We start from the raw sequence: 21,676 nt of genomic DNA, 5'->3' as shown, positions 1-21,676 counted from the left end.
TGGCGAACTTCGAACTGTGTCCGGAGGTTCTCGGGAACATCACACTTATCCTTGGCAGTCACATACAGGTTTCCTGGAATCTGGTTAAAGTCCGCCTTCACATGTGTCTCGTACAACTTCCGGGTACGGCTTTTTGCGACCGTATTCTATTTCTCGTCACGGTTTGGGAACTTTTGAACCTTTTATTCTTCACGAAAGTCTTGCTCACAAGCATCTTTTTAGCCACATCTCGAACTGAGGCGTTCGGTTTCCGTTTAAAGGCCCCAACCATGCGTTTTTGATCGTTCTCGTTGACTTGACGGCTTTTTCCATATCTTCCCTTCCTATCAACAGTCAGACGTTCTTCGAACCATTTTATGATACAAGACACCGTGGAATTCGCGATTCCCAACTTTTTTTTCCAATGGCACGATGCGACAGATCCTTATTCTCAAAGTAACTTTTTCGCACACGCACACGGCCAATCATACCAACTCAGCGACTGAGAATAATTAACTCAGAGAATTTTCTTTCCATACGAAATTTACTCAGATTTGGAAGAAACTGCAGTTACTCATAAGCTATGAGTAACTGCAGTTTCTTGCAAATCTGAGTAAATTTCGTATGGAAAGAAAATTCTCTGAGTCAATTATTCTCAGCCACTGAGTTGGTATGATTAGCCGTGCACTGTTCTTTCGTCGCCATTTGGAAAACTTTTGCGCACCTGATGAAATCAACTCAACAGACTGTACGGATCAAAAGTTAGATCAATTTAAGTGTGTGCGGATTTTAAACGGTACACCCTAAGGTGAAAGTGGATCGGTTTAGAATGACTCACTTCATCGGTTTTTTACAAAATAACGCAGCGCTCAATCGAAAAAAAACTCTTCGGTGCAAAATTAAAGAACTAAAATAGCAATCTCTAGCAATTTTTTCAAGATTGATTTATTGTTTAAATTTTCTGTAAACCATTTTCTAAGTTCAATTTTTGGACCACAATCATAGTGGTCGTTAATTTTGCTCATCAATTAAACAAGTATTTCGTATGAAAGGTCATATTTCACTACCGTAGATTGTTTCAAAATATTGTTAGGAACATTTCCTCCGAAGACAACATACCGGTAAAATGCATTATTTCAATGCAAACCAATTTTTTTGTAACGCAACTCCAAGCATTAGATTTTGTTTTCTTAGGCAATCAGCTGGCTTTTGCATGTATCTGTGCGTAAGCATGCTCCAGGTTGAAGAACAATGTTATTTGAAATATTTTTCAAATCAAAAGGTTCCTCAATTTTCACATGTTGTTTCACAAGTATATTTTGTAAAAACTTCAGTCTTTTTGATGAATACCTTCATATCCCAAGTAACAATCTAAATGCTTGGAAGATTTATTCTTATTTTATCATTGTTTTATCATAGCATCCCTTGCAGCCTGTGGTTGTATTGCGGTGTTGTGTGCTTGTCATAAAATCAGGCCGTCAAGTCGAATATAAAACTGTTTTATGACTACTAAATTAAAACTCAGACTTCATAGTTTTAATGGTAGCTGTAAGGTGGCTCTATATCACTGCTTATAACTGCAGAATAAAACCAAAACAAAACATACAATTATGTTTTATGGCATACTTTTTATGACCGATATAAAACTTGAAGCAGTCTTAGACCTTCATCAAAACCTCATTACAACCATCATCTTTATCAGAGGCCTAAGATTTACAGATAAGAAATATCCTACAACAATAACAAAAAAAAACTCTGAAAATTGTCACCAATATAAAAAAAAAAACAAATCTATTGAGATACATGAAATGAAAACCCCTTCAGTGTTTTTAAACACGATGAAAATGAGACAATCCCCATTATGAAACTCCTGGAGCATCTACAGTTATGGGCTCCCTCATTCAACATAAGGCAGAGTGTGGTGAATGAGCTTTTAAAAATATTGAATAAGCGGCTTTCCGATACACTTCCGACAGATCCACGAACCCTTCTTAAAACAACGCAGACAGTTTCACTAAATCCGGTTGGAGATGGTCAGTATTTGCATCACGGCTTCACACCTTGTATTGTAAAAGCTTTTAAAAGATCCAACAAGCATTTCTTACATCTTGATTACAAGAGAAAATAGGAGGATCGCTTGGAATGTTGACTTTTTGACAGGTTGCCATGGTTTTTGTTTTGTTTTGATTCGCTGTACCGAATAAAACCAGCAAGCTATTATAGAGCTTAGATATAACTTAACGTTCTCAATTCGGACTACGAAATGCTAAGATACAACCATTAGGTTTATGTTATGCTATAGAATTCCAATCTAGGAGAATATGTTATATTGAGGTATTTTTAAGGAGTAGCAAGTTATAACGAAAAAAATGTCGCCGTATGAACAAATTTAACACAGTATGAATAATTACGCTTTAATTGATAGGCGATAAAACACTTTCACACATCTATGTATAATTAAATAATAAATGACTGGTTATTGCTCAACAGTAGTAACAGTTTTGTACTAAATAGATAATCTTTTAATGACTCTTTAATGCATGGTGCAAATGCAGACAAATTAAAAATATCCCTATTTTTTAGTATTCATATGGCGCACTGAATTTATGCTCCTATTTGGTATAATAATCACCACAAATATTGCACGGCATGCTGTGAAGCATATACAGATTGGTTTAAAATTGTAATAAAGTCGTTTTATTTTCAATATACAATAATATCAGGTATTATTACTAACTGACAAGGATCATGATTCCACATCAAACATCGAAAGAATAAAACCACAATAAAATATTTCTCAATATTAACTATCATCCAAAAACCCCAATTTAAAACCTTCAAGGTTGTCAAAATGTTTTGCGTATCATGTTTTATCAACTTCTTCAGGAGCGATTTATGCGGTTGTAATATAGTTTTATGGTAGTCATCAAAAGGTTGTTAAAACTTTCTGACCTGGAGGAGGTTTTATGTTTGCATTTTTGACAACCACGTGTAGAGTGTGATAAAACTAACATAAAACCTTTGCTCCTAAGGTAGTTCGTATATCAAGTTATAATGAATGCATTAAAACTGGGCCAATTGGCCATGACATGCCTGTATAGCGGTTCTCAGGAGGTTGTTAAAGCAATGTGGTCGTCAGTGAAGGTTTTATAATTTGTTTGTATCAACTGCTATAGAACTTTAATAAAACAAAAATTGTTGCTTGGGATACCTGTTATATCTTGGTATTTTTAAAGATAATTAGATAATTCCACAAATTTCGGCATAACTTCCCTGAACTTCGGCAGGACTTTGCTGAACTTCAGCAGGAGTTCCTTGAACTTTGACAGGCTTTCCCTGAACTTTGACATGCCTTCCCTGAACTAGGGCAGGACTTCCCTGAGGTCGGTAAGCCTTTCCTAAACTTCGGCATGAGTTCCCTGAACTTCATCAGGACTTCCCTGATTTCCTTGAATTGAAATGAAAGGACTTTCTTGAACTTCAGCAGCACTTCCCTGAAGTTCGGCAGAACTTCAGCAGGACTTCCCTGAACCTCGGTAGAACTTCTATGAAATTCGGCAGTAGTTCTCTGAACATTGGTAGGACATCTCTATGGTTCGGAAAAATCTTCCCTGAACATCGGCAGAACTTCCCTCAACTTCAACAGAACTTCTCTGAATTTCCGCAGAACTTCCCTGAACTTCAGCAAGACTTCCCTGAACTTCGACAAGGCTTCCCTGAACTTCGGAAGGACTTTCATGAACTTCGGCAGGGCTTTCCTGAACTTTATCAGGACTTCGCTGAAGTTCGGCAGGCCCTCCCTCCTTTTCCTGAACATTAGTAGGACTACCCTGAACTTGGAATCTTGGTTGTCATTTCAGTAGTAGAATTATTATTATTATACAATAATATTGTGTTTACGAATATGTTCAAAATTTCAATACTTCGCATTTTTCTAATTTGCTATGCTTGTTGGTATTGGTGCATTTCGAATTTGGGTGTGGTTTGAACGGGTGTGAATTCTTCTTCTTATTCTTCTTCTTCTTCGCATTTCAAGCTTATTGCATATCGCATATTAGCTTATTGCGTGCCTCAACTTAGTGTTCTAGATGCACTTCCACAGTTATTAATTGAGCGCTTCCGATGCCATTTTTGCATTAGTATAATTGTGTGGCAAGTCCAATCATTCTCTATGCCCAGAGAAGTCGAGAAATTTTCCAACCCGAAAAATTCCTAGACCGGACCGGGAATCGAACCCAGCCACCTCCAGCATGGTCTTGCTTTGTAGCTACGCCTTTACCGACTGAGCTAAGGGAGGCCCCATTCCTGGATTCAGTATCAACGGAAAAGCATTAACTTTCACCTTAAATAAAAATTCTGTACCCATCCTGCTGAGGGTAAAATCAAATAAATTAAATTCGCGTAAAAACAGAATTGAGTGTAATTTGTTAATGATAGCTATGTGGGTCTGTGTGGAATAATATGGTTTGATGTGTAACTTGATGTGTATGGTCGCTCCCTATGGACAATATGAACATGCAAAATCTGCCAATAAAGTCTGGAGAAAAGGAAATTGATCCATATCAAAAACCTGACGTGGAAAATTATAAATATCGCGAAAAAATTGAAAATTGCCTATGTCATGCAGGTTCCCGGACAAAAGTTTTATCTGGCCACAGCACGGGGTGATATCCCAGCAAATTCAAGTTTGTTTTCCCGTAGAAATTCGTCCGGAAACTGATGGTGATGATTCATCATCAACAAAACGATGCAAAATAAGCAAGAGTGCCGGGAGAAATGTATACTACCTTTCATTAAGACTCACAAAGGCCCAGTGAAGTTCTGGCCAGATTCGGCAAGCTGCCACTACAGCTGGGAGGTCCTACAATGGTACCGCGACAATAAGGTGGATTTCGTCGACAAGGATATCAATCCACCCAACTGCCCACAATTCCGCCCACGCGGAAGTTAAAGAAAACGACTCAGAACGCTGCACAGATGGCTCGATTTTGGAAAAAAAAAGTGGCCGCGAAGCTTGACCAGTCCAGTGTGCGGTAGATCATGGCGGGAATTCCAAAGAAAGTTCGTGAGTTCATCCGAACGCTCTCAGAGTAATTTTGCTGTGTTCCTGCTCTTAAATTCTCATGGAATAATGCGTTTTGGTTCATATCAGATTCTGATCATTTGCATTCGGGGACCCACAACATAGCAGGTTATTGCCAATTTGTGGAATACCAGGAGTATTCTACAGCTATCAAACCTACTATATATATAGAAAGAACGTTGTGTAGTGCAATTTATTAATTTATTTATTTATTTATTTATGACTAAACATCAACAGGCGTTATTGGCCCCAATGATGTAACCTAAACTTAACATGAAAAGTACTAAAACTAAACATCAATAAGTACATAGATAGTCATCTTGTCAAAGAAGGAACATTACTAGACAAACTAAACTGATTTAGAAGAAACGAACTAAACCTCCGGCGAAGCAACTGGAGAGTCAGGTCAAAGTCAAAAAGTGCGGAGATCCTATTGAAAAGTCTCTGTAAACCACCGATTACGCCGAACATGTTATTATTGGTTCGCTGTATGGGCAGGCGCAGCATTGAATTATACCGTAGGGCTCGGGGTTGAACACTGATGTCAACTTGCTCAAGGAGAACAGGGCAATCGGTGCGTCCATGTAAAATATCCGCAATTAGCAATGCCCTACCTGTATCTCTTCGGACCGACAGGGGCTCCAGATGGATCAGTTGCAAACGAATTTCGTAGCTAGGCAATCGAAAGGGATCCGTACACGGCAATTTACGTAGTGAATATCTCAGGAACCGTCGCTGGACAGACTCAACTCTTTCGACACCGTTGTTGTAGTGAGGAGTCCATACAACTTATCAGTACTCCAATTTGGAGCCAGACAAGGAGCAGTAAAACGATTTAAGGCAGTAGATATCCGTGAAGTCTTTGGCAATCCTGACGATAAACCCTAGAATTCTTGAAGCTTTGTCGACGGCATACGATATGTGCTGCTTGAAAAAGAGTTGTACATCACTGGTTTCCTTTGTCTTTAATTTCGCTAATAACGTCGGAAGCCGTTAGTCCGACTAGCTGGTGGCACTATACTAATGATATTTCCGAATCCGAACACTGATTTAGAACATAAGTGACCAACCTACCTATACATTTTGCCAAGAACAGTCAAATCGTGGATAACATTTAAAATAAGGCAAGCATGAAAGCTAAACGACTACCATTGACTAAGTTCAGCATGTTTTAAACTTTGTTTTTTTTTTTGTTTATGACCAACGATGACGAAAGCGAATAATTTGATTATTTATTTTAATTTAATTTTAGTTTTTTGAAGTGCACAACTTAATCTTATAATTTCTAATCTCCCATTGTTGTCACATATGAAGGTAAAAAGGAATTTAAATTTTCTTATTAATACTTTAACCATGTTTTAAACAATCCATGAATGGAAAAATAGGAGAGATCCTCATTTGCCAACATGGGTGGTAAAGCTATTTTAGGATAGTTAGTATATGTGTTATAATTATTATGTATTGGTAAACTGAAGATACCATAAGAAAGCATAATGTAATCCAAGTTGCTCCAACCTATGTTGGTCCTATAGAAAGCACATCATGCTAACCTGAGTGTTGCGGACTCACTCGAAATGGTTGTCAAAAAAATCCAACTGGTGCTGTTAAAAAGAATCCAACGATCGGGACCAGCAAGAAGGCTTACGTGTTTTACACGAATTCGATCGAAAGATAAAGCATTGTGATCAATATTCAAAATATTTTTCTCATGTTAAATTGAGAACCAATAATACTTCAGGGGCCAACAGAAAGAATACAAAAAATATTGGCTAGGGATAAAAAGTACCCACTTATGAGCAATAGTGAGAGGATGTAAACAAAGGCAAGAAAGTTATGGAGTCCGCACTATAGTCGCTATATTCATAGTCTGGCGGATAGAATTTAGATCTATCAAAAAGCGGAACCAATTCAATATATTGTAGACCAACAATTGAAAAGGTACTATCAACTTTTATAAACAAAACGTTGATTATTCTTTCCTCACCAATCGAACGCCAATTACCGGCATCATCGGATAGGGAAAACTTTCCTCAACCCAAAGATGGTGTTAGTTTGCGTAAGTAAGCCTTGAGTCACGAGAAAAGGGTTTCCGAAGTTTTGATCGAAATAGCTGATGTGCTCTTTTCTGTTGTTGGTTGTGATTTGCTCGATTGTTTCCGCTCTTGACAGGTCAATTGGTTCCCGAGATTCTATCCGCCAGACTATGAATATAGCGACTATAGTCCGCACCACTCAGATACTAACAATATGACTCAGTAGAATACCAGCAATATTTTATGGAACATTCAACAGGTGAACTTTTCGGTTGAGTTCAGGAATCTCGATTTATCAGTAATAAAGCTTCGAAACCATCATTCTTGCGATTATAAGGCCATTTTAGATGTTTTGAAGATCATTTTGTCTATTTGCCTTTATCGCACAGCTATATCGACGTAGATTTGCTACGGCCTTGATGAATTTCGAAAAATGACGCATCTTTGCCAGACATGGAAAATCATTTACATTCATTTACATTCATTTGCCTCTAACTTTTTTCATCATCAGCATTTCGCAAAATGATGTATAGAGCTTTAGTAGGTTTTGTTATTAGTCCAAACCCCAAATCTGTATCTCTTATGCATCACGAATTAGAGCGGGCAGAACTTGTTACTGTTTTTCAGTGAAAAACAGTAGTGGCTTCTGTTCGCTCTGGTTCGTCATGCATAAGAGATACGGATTTGAAATGTTTTTAAAACTTGTAGCTAATAACAAAACCTGCAAAAGCTCTACACATCATTTTGTGGAATTCTGTTGATGAAAAAAGTTAGGGGCAAATGAATGTAAATGAATGCACGAAATGAATGCAAATGATTTTCCATGCCATCTTTGCTAATTGTTTAAATCAGTTTGAATAAAATTAAAGGCAACATTTTATGCATACTCTATATTTCTAAATTCAAAATTTTAGCTGAACCCGGGATGTCCAGTTCATGCCCAAAAATTAATATTGAAAATTGTTCTACCGTGCATGTTGAAATTTTTCTAATGCCTGAATTATTTTTAATAATGTCGTTGGAATTTTTCACAGGATTCCTTTGAGAGTTTTTTCAATAATTCCCTTTGAATCACCCCCAGTTGCTGGCAAAAATTTACAAGAATAAGCTTGAGACTCTAATATTAAATGTTCTTGTGATTTAGAAATTCTCTCCAGAAAACACTTGAAATTCTCTTTAAAACTCTTTCCCAAACGTTCTCGCAATCACTCGCTTGAATTTTTCCACATAATTTTCTTATAATGTACTTGGAATATTCCTCAGAATTAATTTACAAAACGTTTAAACCATCCATGGAATTCTTCTTAGAATCCTACTCAGAACTATCCAGGAACTCTTAGAAGAATTCTCCTGTAAACTCCCTAGGAACTCTCCTAAGTAATCTTCCAACATTCTCACACTGACAAAATTTCAAAGATTGTTTTTATGGGTCCCACACATGTGCAATGTGAGCAACAAATGATATCTATGTGTCGGACACATACTTAATATGTGTACACATAAAAGCCATGTGTAAACACACATACTATTCATTTGACTCATAAATTTCATGTGTGCTTCTGGGATGATTCTGTTTATGTATGGTCACATGAAAATCATGTGGAATTTTACATGGAAATTCGTCGATAAAAATGTGTGGAATTCTATTAGTGCGTGGTATCCTTCTCTAAATTTTCTCACAGAGACTCATATATTTTTCCTTAAAAACTCAAGCTCAAACGACGACAATGATGGCGACGGCGAGGGGGGCGACTCTATCTTCGATGCAGAAACGATTTTGTTTTGCTGTGCTTAGCTGCACGTACGATGAGTAGATTATAAGAAGATTGATGAAGATTTTGAAGATTTCCTGCAAAAAGATGGAAGTCGATGCGAGTAGATGGATTTAGATGCTTAAAATGGCAAGAAGATTTTTCGTAGATTATTCGCTGGCGTGAGATTTTTCGAGCATCTATGATTGAGATTTAGATGTGTCGCCCCCCTCGGGCGACGGTTCTTCGCTCCCACACACCAAACTTCATATTTGTAAACCAGCAAAACGGATTACTGGAACAAGATCAGCAAACCATGAGTTTTGCCGAAAATCATCTAACAATAATTGTTATTGTTTTTACTGAAATCTACAGCAAACATGAGTGATTTGCTGGAAATCAGTGAAGAGCTGTCAACGTATTAGTGTCACAAGCAATCAAGTAACTTTGCACAAAAGTAAAAATGGGTGTCCAGAGGTGGCGGCGAATTTACATCACAAATTCTTCGGTTATTTATTGTTCCACTTGGTAAGCTGCTCAGTAATTAATACGTGCCGGGCTTTTGTGTTTACTAGAAACATTTTCCCGACTTGATGAGAAGAATTCTTACTCGAGGACCTATCTAATACATACCACCTAAGTAGAGGAACCAGCATATAAACATTAAATTGAAGTGAAAACTGTAGAATCTTACCTCTATAACATGGGTTCTAATATTTTTATAAGAAACACGTTCCTTTTATGTTGGTTTATTTCCGCAACACTTGTATTTCACAACCAACCACTTGTACCGTCCAATCCTCAATCCTCTAGCTAGATGAAACTGCTACCTATAACCATAGAGGTAACTCTAAGACTAGAAGATCCCGAAATAACGTGCTCATCTTTTTGGCTCAGCTCTGGTACTCTCTTCGGTCCCAAGCTAATCGATTCACCCCTCGAAAATCCACTAACCCCTCATTTTATCTGTCAAACTTTCATAACGAATCAAAACAAACATTGTGTAGTAGTAGAATTTCGATTAGAATGGGATACGTTAATCGTTTGCTTGGGACCAATAGGCTAGTCAAGAAGTGAGCCAATTTCAAATCGTTAGTTTCGTATTGATTGTTGCTACAACTCCGCATTCTATTTCTTTCTCTACATCTTGCTTGCTCTCTCAAATCCTATCCAAGCTTCTGAACACTCTAATTCTGAACTCTACAAAAACTATCAGCATAAAATTTATTAATCATTGAAAAGTGTATGTTGTGTTGATTTTAAATAATAAAGAAAATTCAAGAACGCTAAGCCCATCTTTTCTGATATCTTCAGTAAAATCCTCGCAAATGTCATATTTTTGGATTGCTAAAAAAATCAGTAAAAAAAATATTGCTGAAATTTTAGCTGATTTTCAGTTGAATGTTGTCATTTTGACAGAAGTTGGAATTGCTGAAGATTTAAGCCAAGCAGTGAGCCAATTTAAAACCGTTAGTTTTCGCCGGTAGATTATAGCGCATTGCGCACATTTTAAGGGAATAAGTGCCCAACAGACACCAAGACGATTCAACGTATACAACCGGTGAAAACTAAATTGGCTCACTACTTGACTAGCCTATTGGTCCCAAGCAAATCGATTAACGCACCCCATTCTAGTCAAAATTCTAGTACTACACTATGTTTGTTTTGATTCGCTATCTTTGGAGGCGAACCAGCCCCAGGCTGAAAGCCTCCCTAATAAAGATAAATTAATTAATTAATTGATTCGCTATGAAATTTTGACAGATTAAATTAGGGTTCATGGATTTTCCTATGCTTCAAGGGGTGCATCGATAAGCTTGGGACCGAAGAGAGTACCAAAGCAGAGCCAAAAAGTTGAGCACGTTTCTTCGGGACCTTCTGGTCTTAGAGTTACCTCTATGGTAAAAACGCACTTTTATTCTCTCTTTTATTACTGATTCCACTCTTCTGAGGGTTCAAGTTAGAAATGCAAAATACTTGCTGACCATTTATCAAGTCCATAATCAGGAAAACTTTCCTGATTTTTAGCTATTTAAATTTTGGTGTGCAGGCTTGTTTATGTGCCGAGCGATGCTTCTTCTTCTTCTTCGGCAGCTTAGCAGCTTTTCTTGACACTTAGCGGAGGGAGATGAGTGGGGCTTGTCTGTCGGCACCGAGCCGACGTTGGTGACGAATCACCGGATTACCTACTCGCCGTAGGCAACCACGGGAGACTCCGCAGTGTTTCTGCCCAGGCGAACTTACCTCTGGTTCTGCCTGATTCGTCCTTTCTTGACGATTAGCTGCAGTGGTAAGACTTGACTCAGTCACCGCAGCGGGTGTTAAATGGATCCTAGACAGTTAGCCGGGAAGGTACAGTCTCCTATACGCTTAAGGCCCAACCGAAATGACAGCGGAAAAGCCCGATCTGAGGCTCTGAACCATTCGGCGAATTTTTTTTTTTACTTTTGGTTAAAATTTGACAGATGGAAAGCTATTGATTAACCCTGCTATCCGAGCATGGTTATTTATGACAGACAAGAAGTTAAATTTTGACAACTGTGGCTCGAAAACCGGTCGATCGACAGCACGGGGATTTTCGAACATAGAAAATAACTTTTGAAATGTCAGTTTTAACCACGAGTTAAATTTGACTCGGCAAATGGTTCACAGCCTGAGTAAGCCTACTTGCGTGCGGATTGAAAACAAGTTAGAACCGAACTGGCGTTGACGGCACCGTCGAAAAATCGTCTCTTCTAGAAAAGATTGACAGTTGGCACAGCGTAAAGCATGGCCGGTTTAAAAACTTATTATTAGAAGTTTATCCGTCAGGCAAAGTTTGGATTTCCTGTTTTTAACAAACATTTTATATATTTGTTACATTTGGCTTGAATGCCCTCAATGTGATCTTTAAAAGTTAATTTTTGGTCAAGTACTAATCCAAGATATTTCACTTGGTTTGACCAGGAAATTGGAACTCCGTTCATAGTGACTATATGACTACTACTAGGTTTCATAAAGGAAGCTCTAGGCTTAATGTGGAAATATTATAAGTTGAGTTTTGGAAGCGTTGGGAGAAATCTTCCATTTTTGTAAATAAGAAGAGAAAATATCTAAACTTTTCTGCAGTCTGCTGCAAATAACACGAAGACTTCTTCCTTTAGCGGAAATGCCTGTATCATCAGCGTGGAGATGAACTAGCCAAAAATCTAAAAATCTTCCTAATAAAGATTAAAAAAAAATGTGTCATCAGCGAACAAAGATTCGTGGCAACCCTGAGGCAAATCAGGGAGGTCCGAAGTGAAAATGTTATACATGCGTTTGGGCCTTTAGCTTCTCCTAATAGCGGCGATCTACACCCTTGAAAACTGCACTATTAGAGCAACCGTAACGGTCGTTGTCATTTGCGCGACTATTTTAACAGCGCGCAGCGCTCTCATTTTAGTTTAGTCACTCTTCTCCACACCGGTCGCTGCTATCGCGGTTATCAATTTACTCGCCGTAGTCCGTACCGGTAGTGAGCATTTTGACATTTCTACGAATAGCAACCTTTCTACCGCGCTGCTATCGCGCTGCTAAATTTGGTAGCGCGCTTCTCACCAAGAAGCCGACTGCTATTTTAGAGCAACCGTAACGGTACGCTGCTAAACTCATTTTAGCAGCCCTCATCATAGCGCAGCTACCGTATCGGGGGTTGTCATACGAGTAACTAAAATAGCAGTCGGCTTCTCGGTGAGAAGCGCGCTACCAAATTTAGCAGCGCGATAGCAGCGCGGGAGAAAGGTTGCTATTCGTAGAAATGTCAAAATGCTCACTACCGGTACGGACAAAGGCGAGTAAATTGATAACCGCGATAGCAGCGACCGGTGTGGAGAAGAGTGACTAAACTAAAATGAGAGCGCTGTGCGCTGTTAAAATAGTCGCGCAAATGACAACGACCGTTACGGTTGCTCTTAGTTACGCGTATGGCAACCCCCGATACGGTAGCTGCGCTATGATGAGGGCTGCTAAAATGAGTTTAGCAGCGTACCGTTACGGTTGCTCTTAGCAGTGTTGTATTTTCCGGAGCCACGGGGTACAAAACAGCTGTCATACCCACTAAACCAACAAAAAAAACCGTCATTTGCTCTTGCAACCGCGCTCGAACTGTAATGTTGTTTTTATAATTTCGCCATCTTTGCAGTGGGAAGTGCATTTGGGATCTAACTAATTGGACCAAAAAATAAGAAACCAAATAAAATAACGAGTAAAATTAACAAATAATGTCGTGTAATGAAAACAACACGAAGCATAACACGGCACACTGGGCGGCAAAACTACACCAAATAGGGTGAATTGTAACACGCTGGTCACAAAGCACCTCATTTGTTTGTTATTCTGCTCCCTTGGAATGATTTTCTAAATTCCCTTGAAACTATGCTCAGATTCGCTTTGATTTCGTGCCACAGTTTCTTCATAATCATCCTCAGATTTTCTTTGGAATTCTCCTCAAAACTCATAAGGAATTTTCCACAAAACTATGTTAAAATTTATCTTAAGAATAACCCTCACAACTCGTCAGAATAGCTGAACCAGAGCTACCTTCAAATCCTACTCAAAACTACTACTACTACTACTACTCTAGTAATTATATTGAGCATTCTCTAAGTAATCCCTCTTGAAATACTAATTGAAACCGAGGAGGGCGACACATCTAAATCACGATTCTAGATGCTCAACAAATCAACAAAGCGAATGAAACTTCTTGCATTCCTCGCATCTACTTGCATCGAGCATCATCTACTTTTATATCTATCTACCAAAAATCTACCTTTTATATCTATCTACTCAGCGTGCACGCAACTAACCACAACAACGCACAATTTTACCTACATCGTAGATACCAAGCCCTCAATTGAAACACAAGATTTGCAAGATTCATAAACTCACGAAAATTAGCAATACCATGGACTTTCTGGTTATCTGGCCGGTTTTAATCATTTAATTTCAAGCCTATTACGTATCGCATATTAGCTTATTGTTTGCTCCCAACTAAGTGTTCTATAGATACACTTCCACAGGCATTAATTAAGAGCTTTCGATGTCTGTACCATTTTTGCATTAGTATAATTGTGTAGCAAGTACAATCATACTCTAAAGCCCAAGGAACACGAGAAATTTTACAACACGAAAAATACCCAATCCAGACCGAGAATCTAAACCACACACTTAGAAAAAATCATGTAAATATAGGTGCTCTGAGAGTGACATATACGAGCGTCAATTTTGACATAAATTTGAGTCATAACAGACGCAACATATAACTCAATCAAACGTACTTTTCGTCGAGCAACGAAATTTTCAGTCTCGGAGTACTTAATATTACATGACATGTTAGTTTACGTCTCATCTTTTATGTCAAAGACGGATTCCGTAACTAATAAAAATAGTTATTTCGAACATTTCGAAGTGTGCAGCCAGCACCCTGCTTTTTAGCTATGCCTTTACCGACTGAGCTAAGAGTTAGGCATTCAAATTTAATTGAAGGCTATTGTGAACATGATTGATCAATCAAAATTTACGATAAAGAGTCATTTGTGGCAAAAATGAGGATTTCGTTTTTTTATTATTAAATTATTATTCTAAAAATATATGTTAAATATTTTAGTTACACCCTTAAATGCACCACATTTATGTTTATTTCATTGAGTTTACAATCAGCACATGAATTATATATAAAAAATGTTGTGTCAAACAGAAAAATTACAATCAATTGCTTTTGATACGGTTTAGTACGAATCTCGAAAGACTCTAAATCGGTACTATATGGCCGTTCCAAATTAACAACGTAACATATGTGCATCGTCTTACTTCGTTCCGTGATAATCAAGTTCGAATTGAATATGCGTAACCTAAGTGTCCCTGCATATGATTAGTGTTCAAAAATCAAACAAAAAAAAAACTTGCCGTTGAGCTTCTACTAGTTCCCAATTCCCGCGTATTTTCGTGCTCCAATCTAAAAGACATCTTCTCAGAAAACATTCCCAAGTAATCACCATGAAAGACAGAACAATTCAGTGAAGATGACCAAGTTTGATGCCCTTAGATAACAACAAAGACAATCAAGAAGCAAAAACCACACACTCAGTGTTTCGAAACCAAAAACAATTCAAGCATAATCATGTGCATTAAAGCAACACTGTCCGATAGCACTGACGATTGTTTCGTTACCCCATTCCAAATCTTGCCACCACCCCCCAACCCCCCATGCTTCTTCTAGTGAACGTGACGGATAAAACGCTCCAAGAAAGCGAAGACGAACTGAAAGATATCATCTCGAATGCGATCTTTCTCAAGCCAATTGCGTCGATCAAAAGCTGCAGCATACTGCACTCGGTCGAAGATCTCAGCACCGATTCTACCTTTGTGTACAAGAACCGCGCCAGCGGGTACGACTCGAACCGGAACAGCAAACGGTTCAAGCATCGCAACGAGGAGATGTACAACCGGATTCACCAGCATCAACGTCAGGACATCCTACTACCACCTAAGACGGAGCAGCAACAACAACCACCGCAACCACAAGGACTGACGGCGCGGGATTCGAGTGCGGATTTGAAGGAAAAGACCAAACCGGAAGGTAGTAACAATAATAACAACAACAACAGCAACAATAATTGTTCGTTGTCGCAAAACCGTGGCTTGAGTAAGAGCATGATCATTCCGACGCCGGCGAGAGATTTGAACAACGTTTTCGACGATGAGTACGAAGAGTACAGCGAAGGATTGTTGGATAAAATTAGCCAGTGAGTGTTTTCACTTTTCGTATGATGGTGAGTAATCAATATTGACATCACTATTTCGTTACAATACAGGTACCTGGACATATCATTACTGAAAGATATCACGTTCATTCTAATGTGCCTGTCGGTGACGTTGATGTCGGTCGGATGTCCATACATGCTGTACTACTTGCCGGCGTACGTAATTTCCCAAGGTAGGTGCCCTTATGATTGTAATTCATAATCCGAAACTCGAAAGAATTAGTATTACTACAAGACTTCTAAAATAAGGACTGACGATGCTCGGTAGCTTAGTGGTTACCGTTTCTGATTACTGAGCAGAAGGTCCGGGAGTTCAATTCAATCCCTGGCCCGTCCTCTTCCAATGTTTCACTATATGTACCTTATTCTATCCCCACTAAATTTAAATAAAAACAATCTGCTGCTTTTACTGATCGCGTCACTTACCGTAATGAATCCTGATCTAAAAATAACCCAACATCCACTAACATGATTATCCTTTCCGGGGCAATTGTGGAAGATACAGAGGTAATGTCGGTCTCTAACAACAACGATTTTTGTTCCTTCCACAAAGACCGTGAGGACGTGACCGGCGTTGGTGCTGATCTAATAGTCCAAATCACGGTGACGCCACTCATCTGAGTTGATTACATAGTGTTGACCAGGACCAAGTGTATGATTGTTTCTAACAAGGATTACAGTTGTTTAAGCGGTTAATGCGAAGAATCATCATGCCTGTGAACTGTTGCGTGTTGAAGTGCAAGTCCACGTCGGACAACAAACAGCTCACTAAAGGTCCGTTTAGACTGTCTGATTTCTTGGTCTGATTTTGACCGCCGCCAAAGGCGCATTTCCTTTTATTATTTTAAATAAAATGAGAATGAGTAGGTAAACTTTGTGGAGTCGGAAATGGTTGCTCAGGAGAAACACCGGCAGGGATCTGGCTCATCTTGTCCTTCAAGAATTGCGATATGAAGACGAAAAAGGATTTCAAAACTTTGCCCGGATGTGGATATTAACTTTCGACAAACTAGTGGGAAAAGTTCTCTATATATCTACATGGTTCCTTGAGTTATGAAAATTTATGTTAAGATCTCAATTCTACATATTTCTCTGAAGACCTTCGGACGTTCCTGAAGTTTTGTTTCTGTTCTCTGGAAAAATATCTTTGAAGATCAACAAACCTTCCTGAAGATCTGCCAATTTCACGGTAGTTCTGCAGATTTCTTAGAAGTCCTGTGTGTTCTTCAGAAGTTCTGTAAAATTCTCTAAAAATCCACAAAGTTCCTGACGCCATGCAGATTTAAGATCTTTAAATATCTCTGATGTTCACTTAATTTCTAATAATCTACGAACTCCTTCAGAGTTCCGTAATTTTCTCCGTAGATTTTCATGATTTAATAAATATCTGCAAGGAAGTTCTCTGAAGATCAATATTTTTTTCTGAAGTTGTGTAAATATCTCTAAAGATTAGCCGGAGATTAACTAGCCTACGGCTAAAAATCTCCTAAATAAAGGAAGAAAATAAAATCTAAAAGTCAGCGAATTTCCCTGAACTTTTGTAAATTTCTCTTAAAATCCAAGAACCTCAATAAAATTCTGAAAATTTATTTAAACATCTGCACATTTTTCAGTAGATTTGCTATCATCCTTCTAAACTTTTCTGAAGTTCCTAAAATGTCTTAAAAATTATGTAAAGTTGTATTTCTGCTCTGAAGATCTACGAACTGCCCTGAAGATCAATAAATTTCTCAGTAGATCTCCGAACTTCTCTAAAGTTCTATAAATTTCTTGGACTTCCATAAAATTCTGAAAGTTGTACGTTCTGAAGTTCTAAAAACATCTCTTAAGGTCTACGGATTTCTCTGAAGTTCTTCAGATCTATCTGTTTTCAACTTCCATGGAGTTATGCAGAATATTAGACTACTAAATGTCTCTGAAGATCTGCAAAATTCATTGAAGATCTACAGATTTCTCTTAATATCTACTCTTCTGAAGTTCTGCAAATACCTTTAAAGTTCTGTAAAGTTGTCTGAAGCTCCGAAGTTTTATTCTCAAGACCTATTGCCTTGAGGCTCTATAAATTTCTCAGTTGATCTGCAAACTTGTCTGAAATCGTATGAATACTTTTTTCAAAATCGCTGAACTTCCCTGAAGTTCCACTGAAGATTAATTAAAATTTCTGAGATTCTAAAAATGTATTATACAATCACACTTTCTTGAAGCTCTTCACATTTATCTGAAGATCTATGACCATTCTTGTTATTCTTTCAGAAGTTCTGTACATTTTTTCAAAGTTCTGTAGCTTTGTTCTGATGGTCTACGAACTTTTCTGATGTTCAATAATTTTTCAGTAGATCTCTAAACTTCTGTGAAATTCTTTACTTTTCACTGTAGATTTTTGGACTTGTCTGAAGTTCTGCGAATTTCCCTGGAGATTTGCAAAACTCCCCTTATAGTTTTATAAATTTATCTGAAAATACTTTAGCTTATGAAGAGCTTTGAGTGTGTTGGTTTATTTCATTTAAATTCCGTTATGATTGCTTATCTTTTGACAGATACGCGTATTTCGTCTACTACTTTCAGACTTCATCAGTGCCAAGTACTCAACACCACTTGGCGTACTTGGCACTGATGAAGTCTGCAAGTAGTAGACGAAATTCGCGTATCTGTCAAAAGATAAGCAATCATAACGGAATTTAAAGGAAATAAACCAACACACTCAAAGCTCTTCATAAAGGGATTTCGTTAAGAGGTTCGACAAATTTAAAAGATTTACTTTAGCTTGCTTGAAGTTTTTGAAATTTCTTTCTTTCTAAAGATCTACGATCTCTTTTGTGAAAATTTCTGAATTTCTGTAAATTTCTTTTAAATTCTGTAAAATTTTCTGAAGTTATAGTTCGGTTCTCAAGATCTACGAACTACCCTGAAGTTCAACAAATTTCTCCGTAAATCTCCGAACCTCTCTGAAGCTCTTAAAATTTCTTAGTAGGCTCTCAGACCTGCCGTTTGGCATGCTTATTATTATATAATACATTATATAAACACTGTTTAGTTTAGCATGCCATGATCAAAGCCATTACGACATCTTTCTGCCAATCACACTGGCTATTTTACTGAATGAGTCGAATGAAAATTAAACACAAACCCATTTCGTTCGACAAATCAAACAACAAATCTAATCATCATGTCGAAAAAGTGTGAACGCATCCAACCATTGCATCCGACAAAATTATCGAGCAGTCCGCTCGAATCAGACCAACAAATCAGATAGTCTAAACGTATCTTAACAATAATTCCTTCCACGGAACTAACATAGGGTTACCATATGGTATCCTAAAGGAGGACATGTCCTCCTTTTTCAATAATTTGTCTACATCCTCCTTTTGCCCGAAAATGTCCTCCTTTTTAATTCTTACACTTTTTCCAGCAACATATTCATAAAATTGTTTTCAAAGAGCGCTGTTTGCAGAGCTTATTTGTTTAATCATGTCGCAATCTCATATTATCTAGCAAATGCCATTCGATGGTGGGAGTAGGAGTATACTACAGCTGTCAACCCCCTACATTTAGGCTCTGAACCATTTGGTGGATTATTTTAACTTTTGGTTAAAATTTGATATCTTCGGATATCCTACAATTAATTATATGATTTGAGTAGTAGCTATACTGAAGATCCGAGAGATGTCGCCGCTTCAGTGGTAGGAAAATCATTTTGGCAGTATGGAGAATATCAGAAAATCCACGATTTGTGACTAAACATGCTTTCATAGAAGGAAACAAATAAACGAGTGTTTACCTTATCACCATAGTAATGTACTCGTGCAATTTTTGTGCATCTAAAACTGCCCATAAAGACGATAATGAATAAAAACTGAAAATTTTCATGCATTTCCAAATGGTTACCTACCATTCTCATACATTCGAAATTGACTGGCCCTCTGGATGTGGATGATGTCAAAAACAACATCACATGATTAATTTGGCGCGCGCGAACACTAGACTTCTTTATCGAGTTAAAGGATTAACGCGTGCACATACCGAATCACATACGGGACTTTCTCAACTTTAGCGAGCTTAGCTGGGAGAACCGGTAGTAGGGTCGCAAAGAGAATACTAGCTTCTTATTTTCTGAAGTTATTCGATAAGCCAACTGTGAAGTCGGGTCGAGCTTCAGACTAAGAATATTTTTGTTTATTGAAATGCATTTTCCTTTTATACAGTTTAAGTTACATTGATTCATGAATGTTGAAAAGAGTCATTTGGGAAAAAGAATGAGACGACTGGAGTGACACCAAAAATGCGCATCCTAGCAATATAGGAAATAATGGTTATATTTTGTTTTTTTTTGTATATTAATTTATTTGATAAGGCTCAACCGAATTAACTTAACAGAGCCGAGGATTCATGGTCACTATACAATACATCTTAAAGCTATAGTCAAAAGGTACAACACAATAAACACTTTATCTTCCGCTATCCAAAAAGCCTCCTCCATCATAACTGGAGCCGCTTCCAGTAGTTTCATTGCATGGCAAATTGTTGTACGCCAACGAGGGTCAGAGTGCGTCCATTGCAGCAATGGACGCAAAACGTGGTCAGCACTCACACACTCATAACGAAACGGTTGCTTTCCAAAGTCGACGACGCATCGACCGAAAGAACTGCTGATGAAGAACAATGAGGAGGACCACACAATGGTTGCTGCCGAGTAAACAGACGATCGCGTAGCACACATCGAGAGTGGCCTGCTTTTGTCGACAGCCGAGTGAACACTGGTTATATTTTGGTTGAGCGCCCGGCGTTGTCATTCGAAACCTTTCTTGCTGCGCGAACAACCTTGGCCCACCTAGGAAGGGTGGAAGAGGACGAGGGAGCGCTGCAGTCCCTAAGAGGAAGAGGTGACAATTGGCTTCTTACTCTTTAATTTCTATCTCTATCTTTATCTATGTCTATCTCTATCTTACGCACATCAAATCAGCCAATCACGAGCTGGTTCACGTTTGACAGAAAAGTGGTTCATTTTTGCCCCCGTATTGTCACCTCTTCTCTTAGTGCAGTTCTAGTGACGAGTGACAAACATATGGGTCGTGTAAAGATGCAAAATTGCATTCTTGCCCGAGCGATGGCTCGGTGCCTGGAGTGGATAATTTATTAGCATGGTTCATATTGATTGGGGTTTTGATAGCTATGTGAGAATGGTATACTACAAAAAATTTACAGATGGAAAGTTATTGATTAACCCTGATATCCGAGCATGGTTATTTCTGACAGACAAGAAGTTAAATTTTGACAACCGTGGCTCGAAAACCGGTCGATCGACAGCACGGGGATTTTCGAACATAGAAAATAACTTTCGAAATTTCACTTTTAACCACGAGTTAAATGTAACTCGGCAAATGGTTCACAGCCTTAGGCTCTGGTCCATTTGGTGAATTTTCACTTAAATTTGACACTTCGAAACTAAATTATAATGTTCGAAAATCCCTCTGTTGTTGATCGGCCAATTTTCGAGAAGGTGTGTGTCAAAATTGATTCCTTGTCTGTCAGATATAAGTCTGCTGGAATAACAGGTTTATTTGAAAATTTTCCATCTGTCAAGTTTATTTGAAAATTCGCCAAATGGAACACAGCCTTAGGCTCTGAACCATTTGGAGGATTATTTTAACTTTTCGTTAAAATTTGACAGATGGAAAGTTATCGATTAACCCTCCCAACAAACAATTTGTGCTGATTAGGGGCTAAATAAGCTATTTTTTTAACTGAAGAAGCATATTCTTGCCTGAATAAGCTCTTATTCCGCTTCCAATGTTTGTTGGGCTGCTATCCGAGCGTGGATATTTCAGACACACAAGAAGTTAAATTTTGACAACCGTGGCTGAGTTCTTCTCGAAAACCGGTTGATCGACAGCACAGGGATTTCCGAACATACAGAATAACTTTCGAAATGTCACTTTTAACCACGAGTTAAATTTAACTCGGCAAATGGTTCACAGCTTTAGCACAGACAAACAGACATAACACATTGAATATTTCTCACTGTAAAACATCGTCACTAAAACATTACCG

General features: G+C 38.1%; 1 protein-coding gene across 1 annotated transcript in view; it reads left to right on the top strand.

Moving 5' to 3' along the window:
* Positions 1–21,676, top strand: part of Sln (Silnoon) — a 107,589-nt gene that overhangs the window by 68,306 nt on the left and 17,607 nt on the right. Inside the window, exons 6-7 of the mRNA XM_065229142.1 lie at positions 15,085–15,610; positions 15,680–15,801. Coding sequence (XP_065085214.1) covers positions 15,085–15,610; positions 15,680–15,801 — 648 coding nt within the window. The remainder of the gene's footprint in view (positions 1–15,084; positions 15,611–15,679; positions 15,802–21,676) is intronic.

This window comes from Ochlerotatus camptorhynchus, unplaced genomic scaffold, assembly GCF_037179485.1.
Source record: "Ochlerotatus camptorhynchus isolate MF236.1 unplaced genomic scaffold, CSIRO-AGI_Acam_v1.1 ptg000308l, whole genome shotgun sequence".
NCBI lineage: Eukaryota > Metazoa > Arthropoda > Insecta > Diptera > Culicidae > Ochlerotatus > Ochlerotatus camptorhynchus.
Note: the sequence above shows the minus strand (reverse complement) of the source record. Positions and strands in the feature narration are given on the sequence as shown.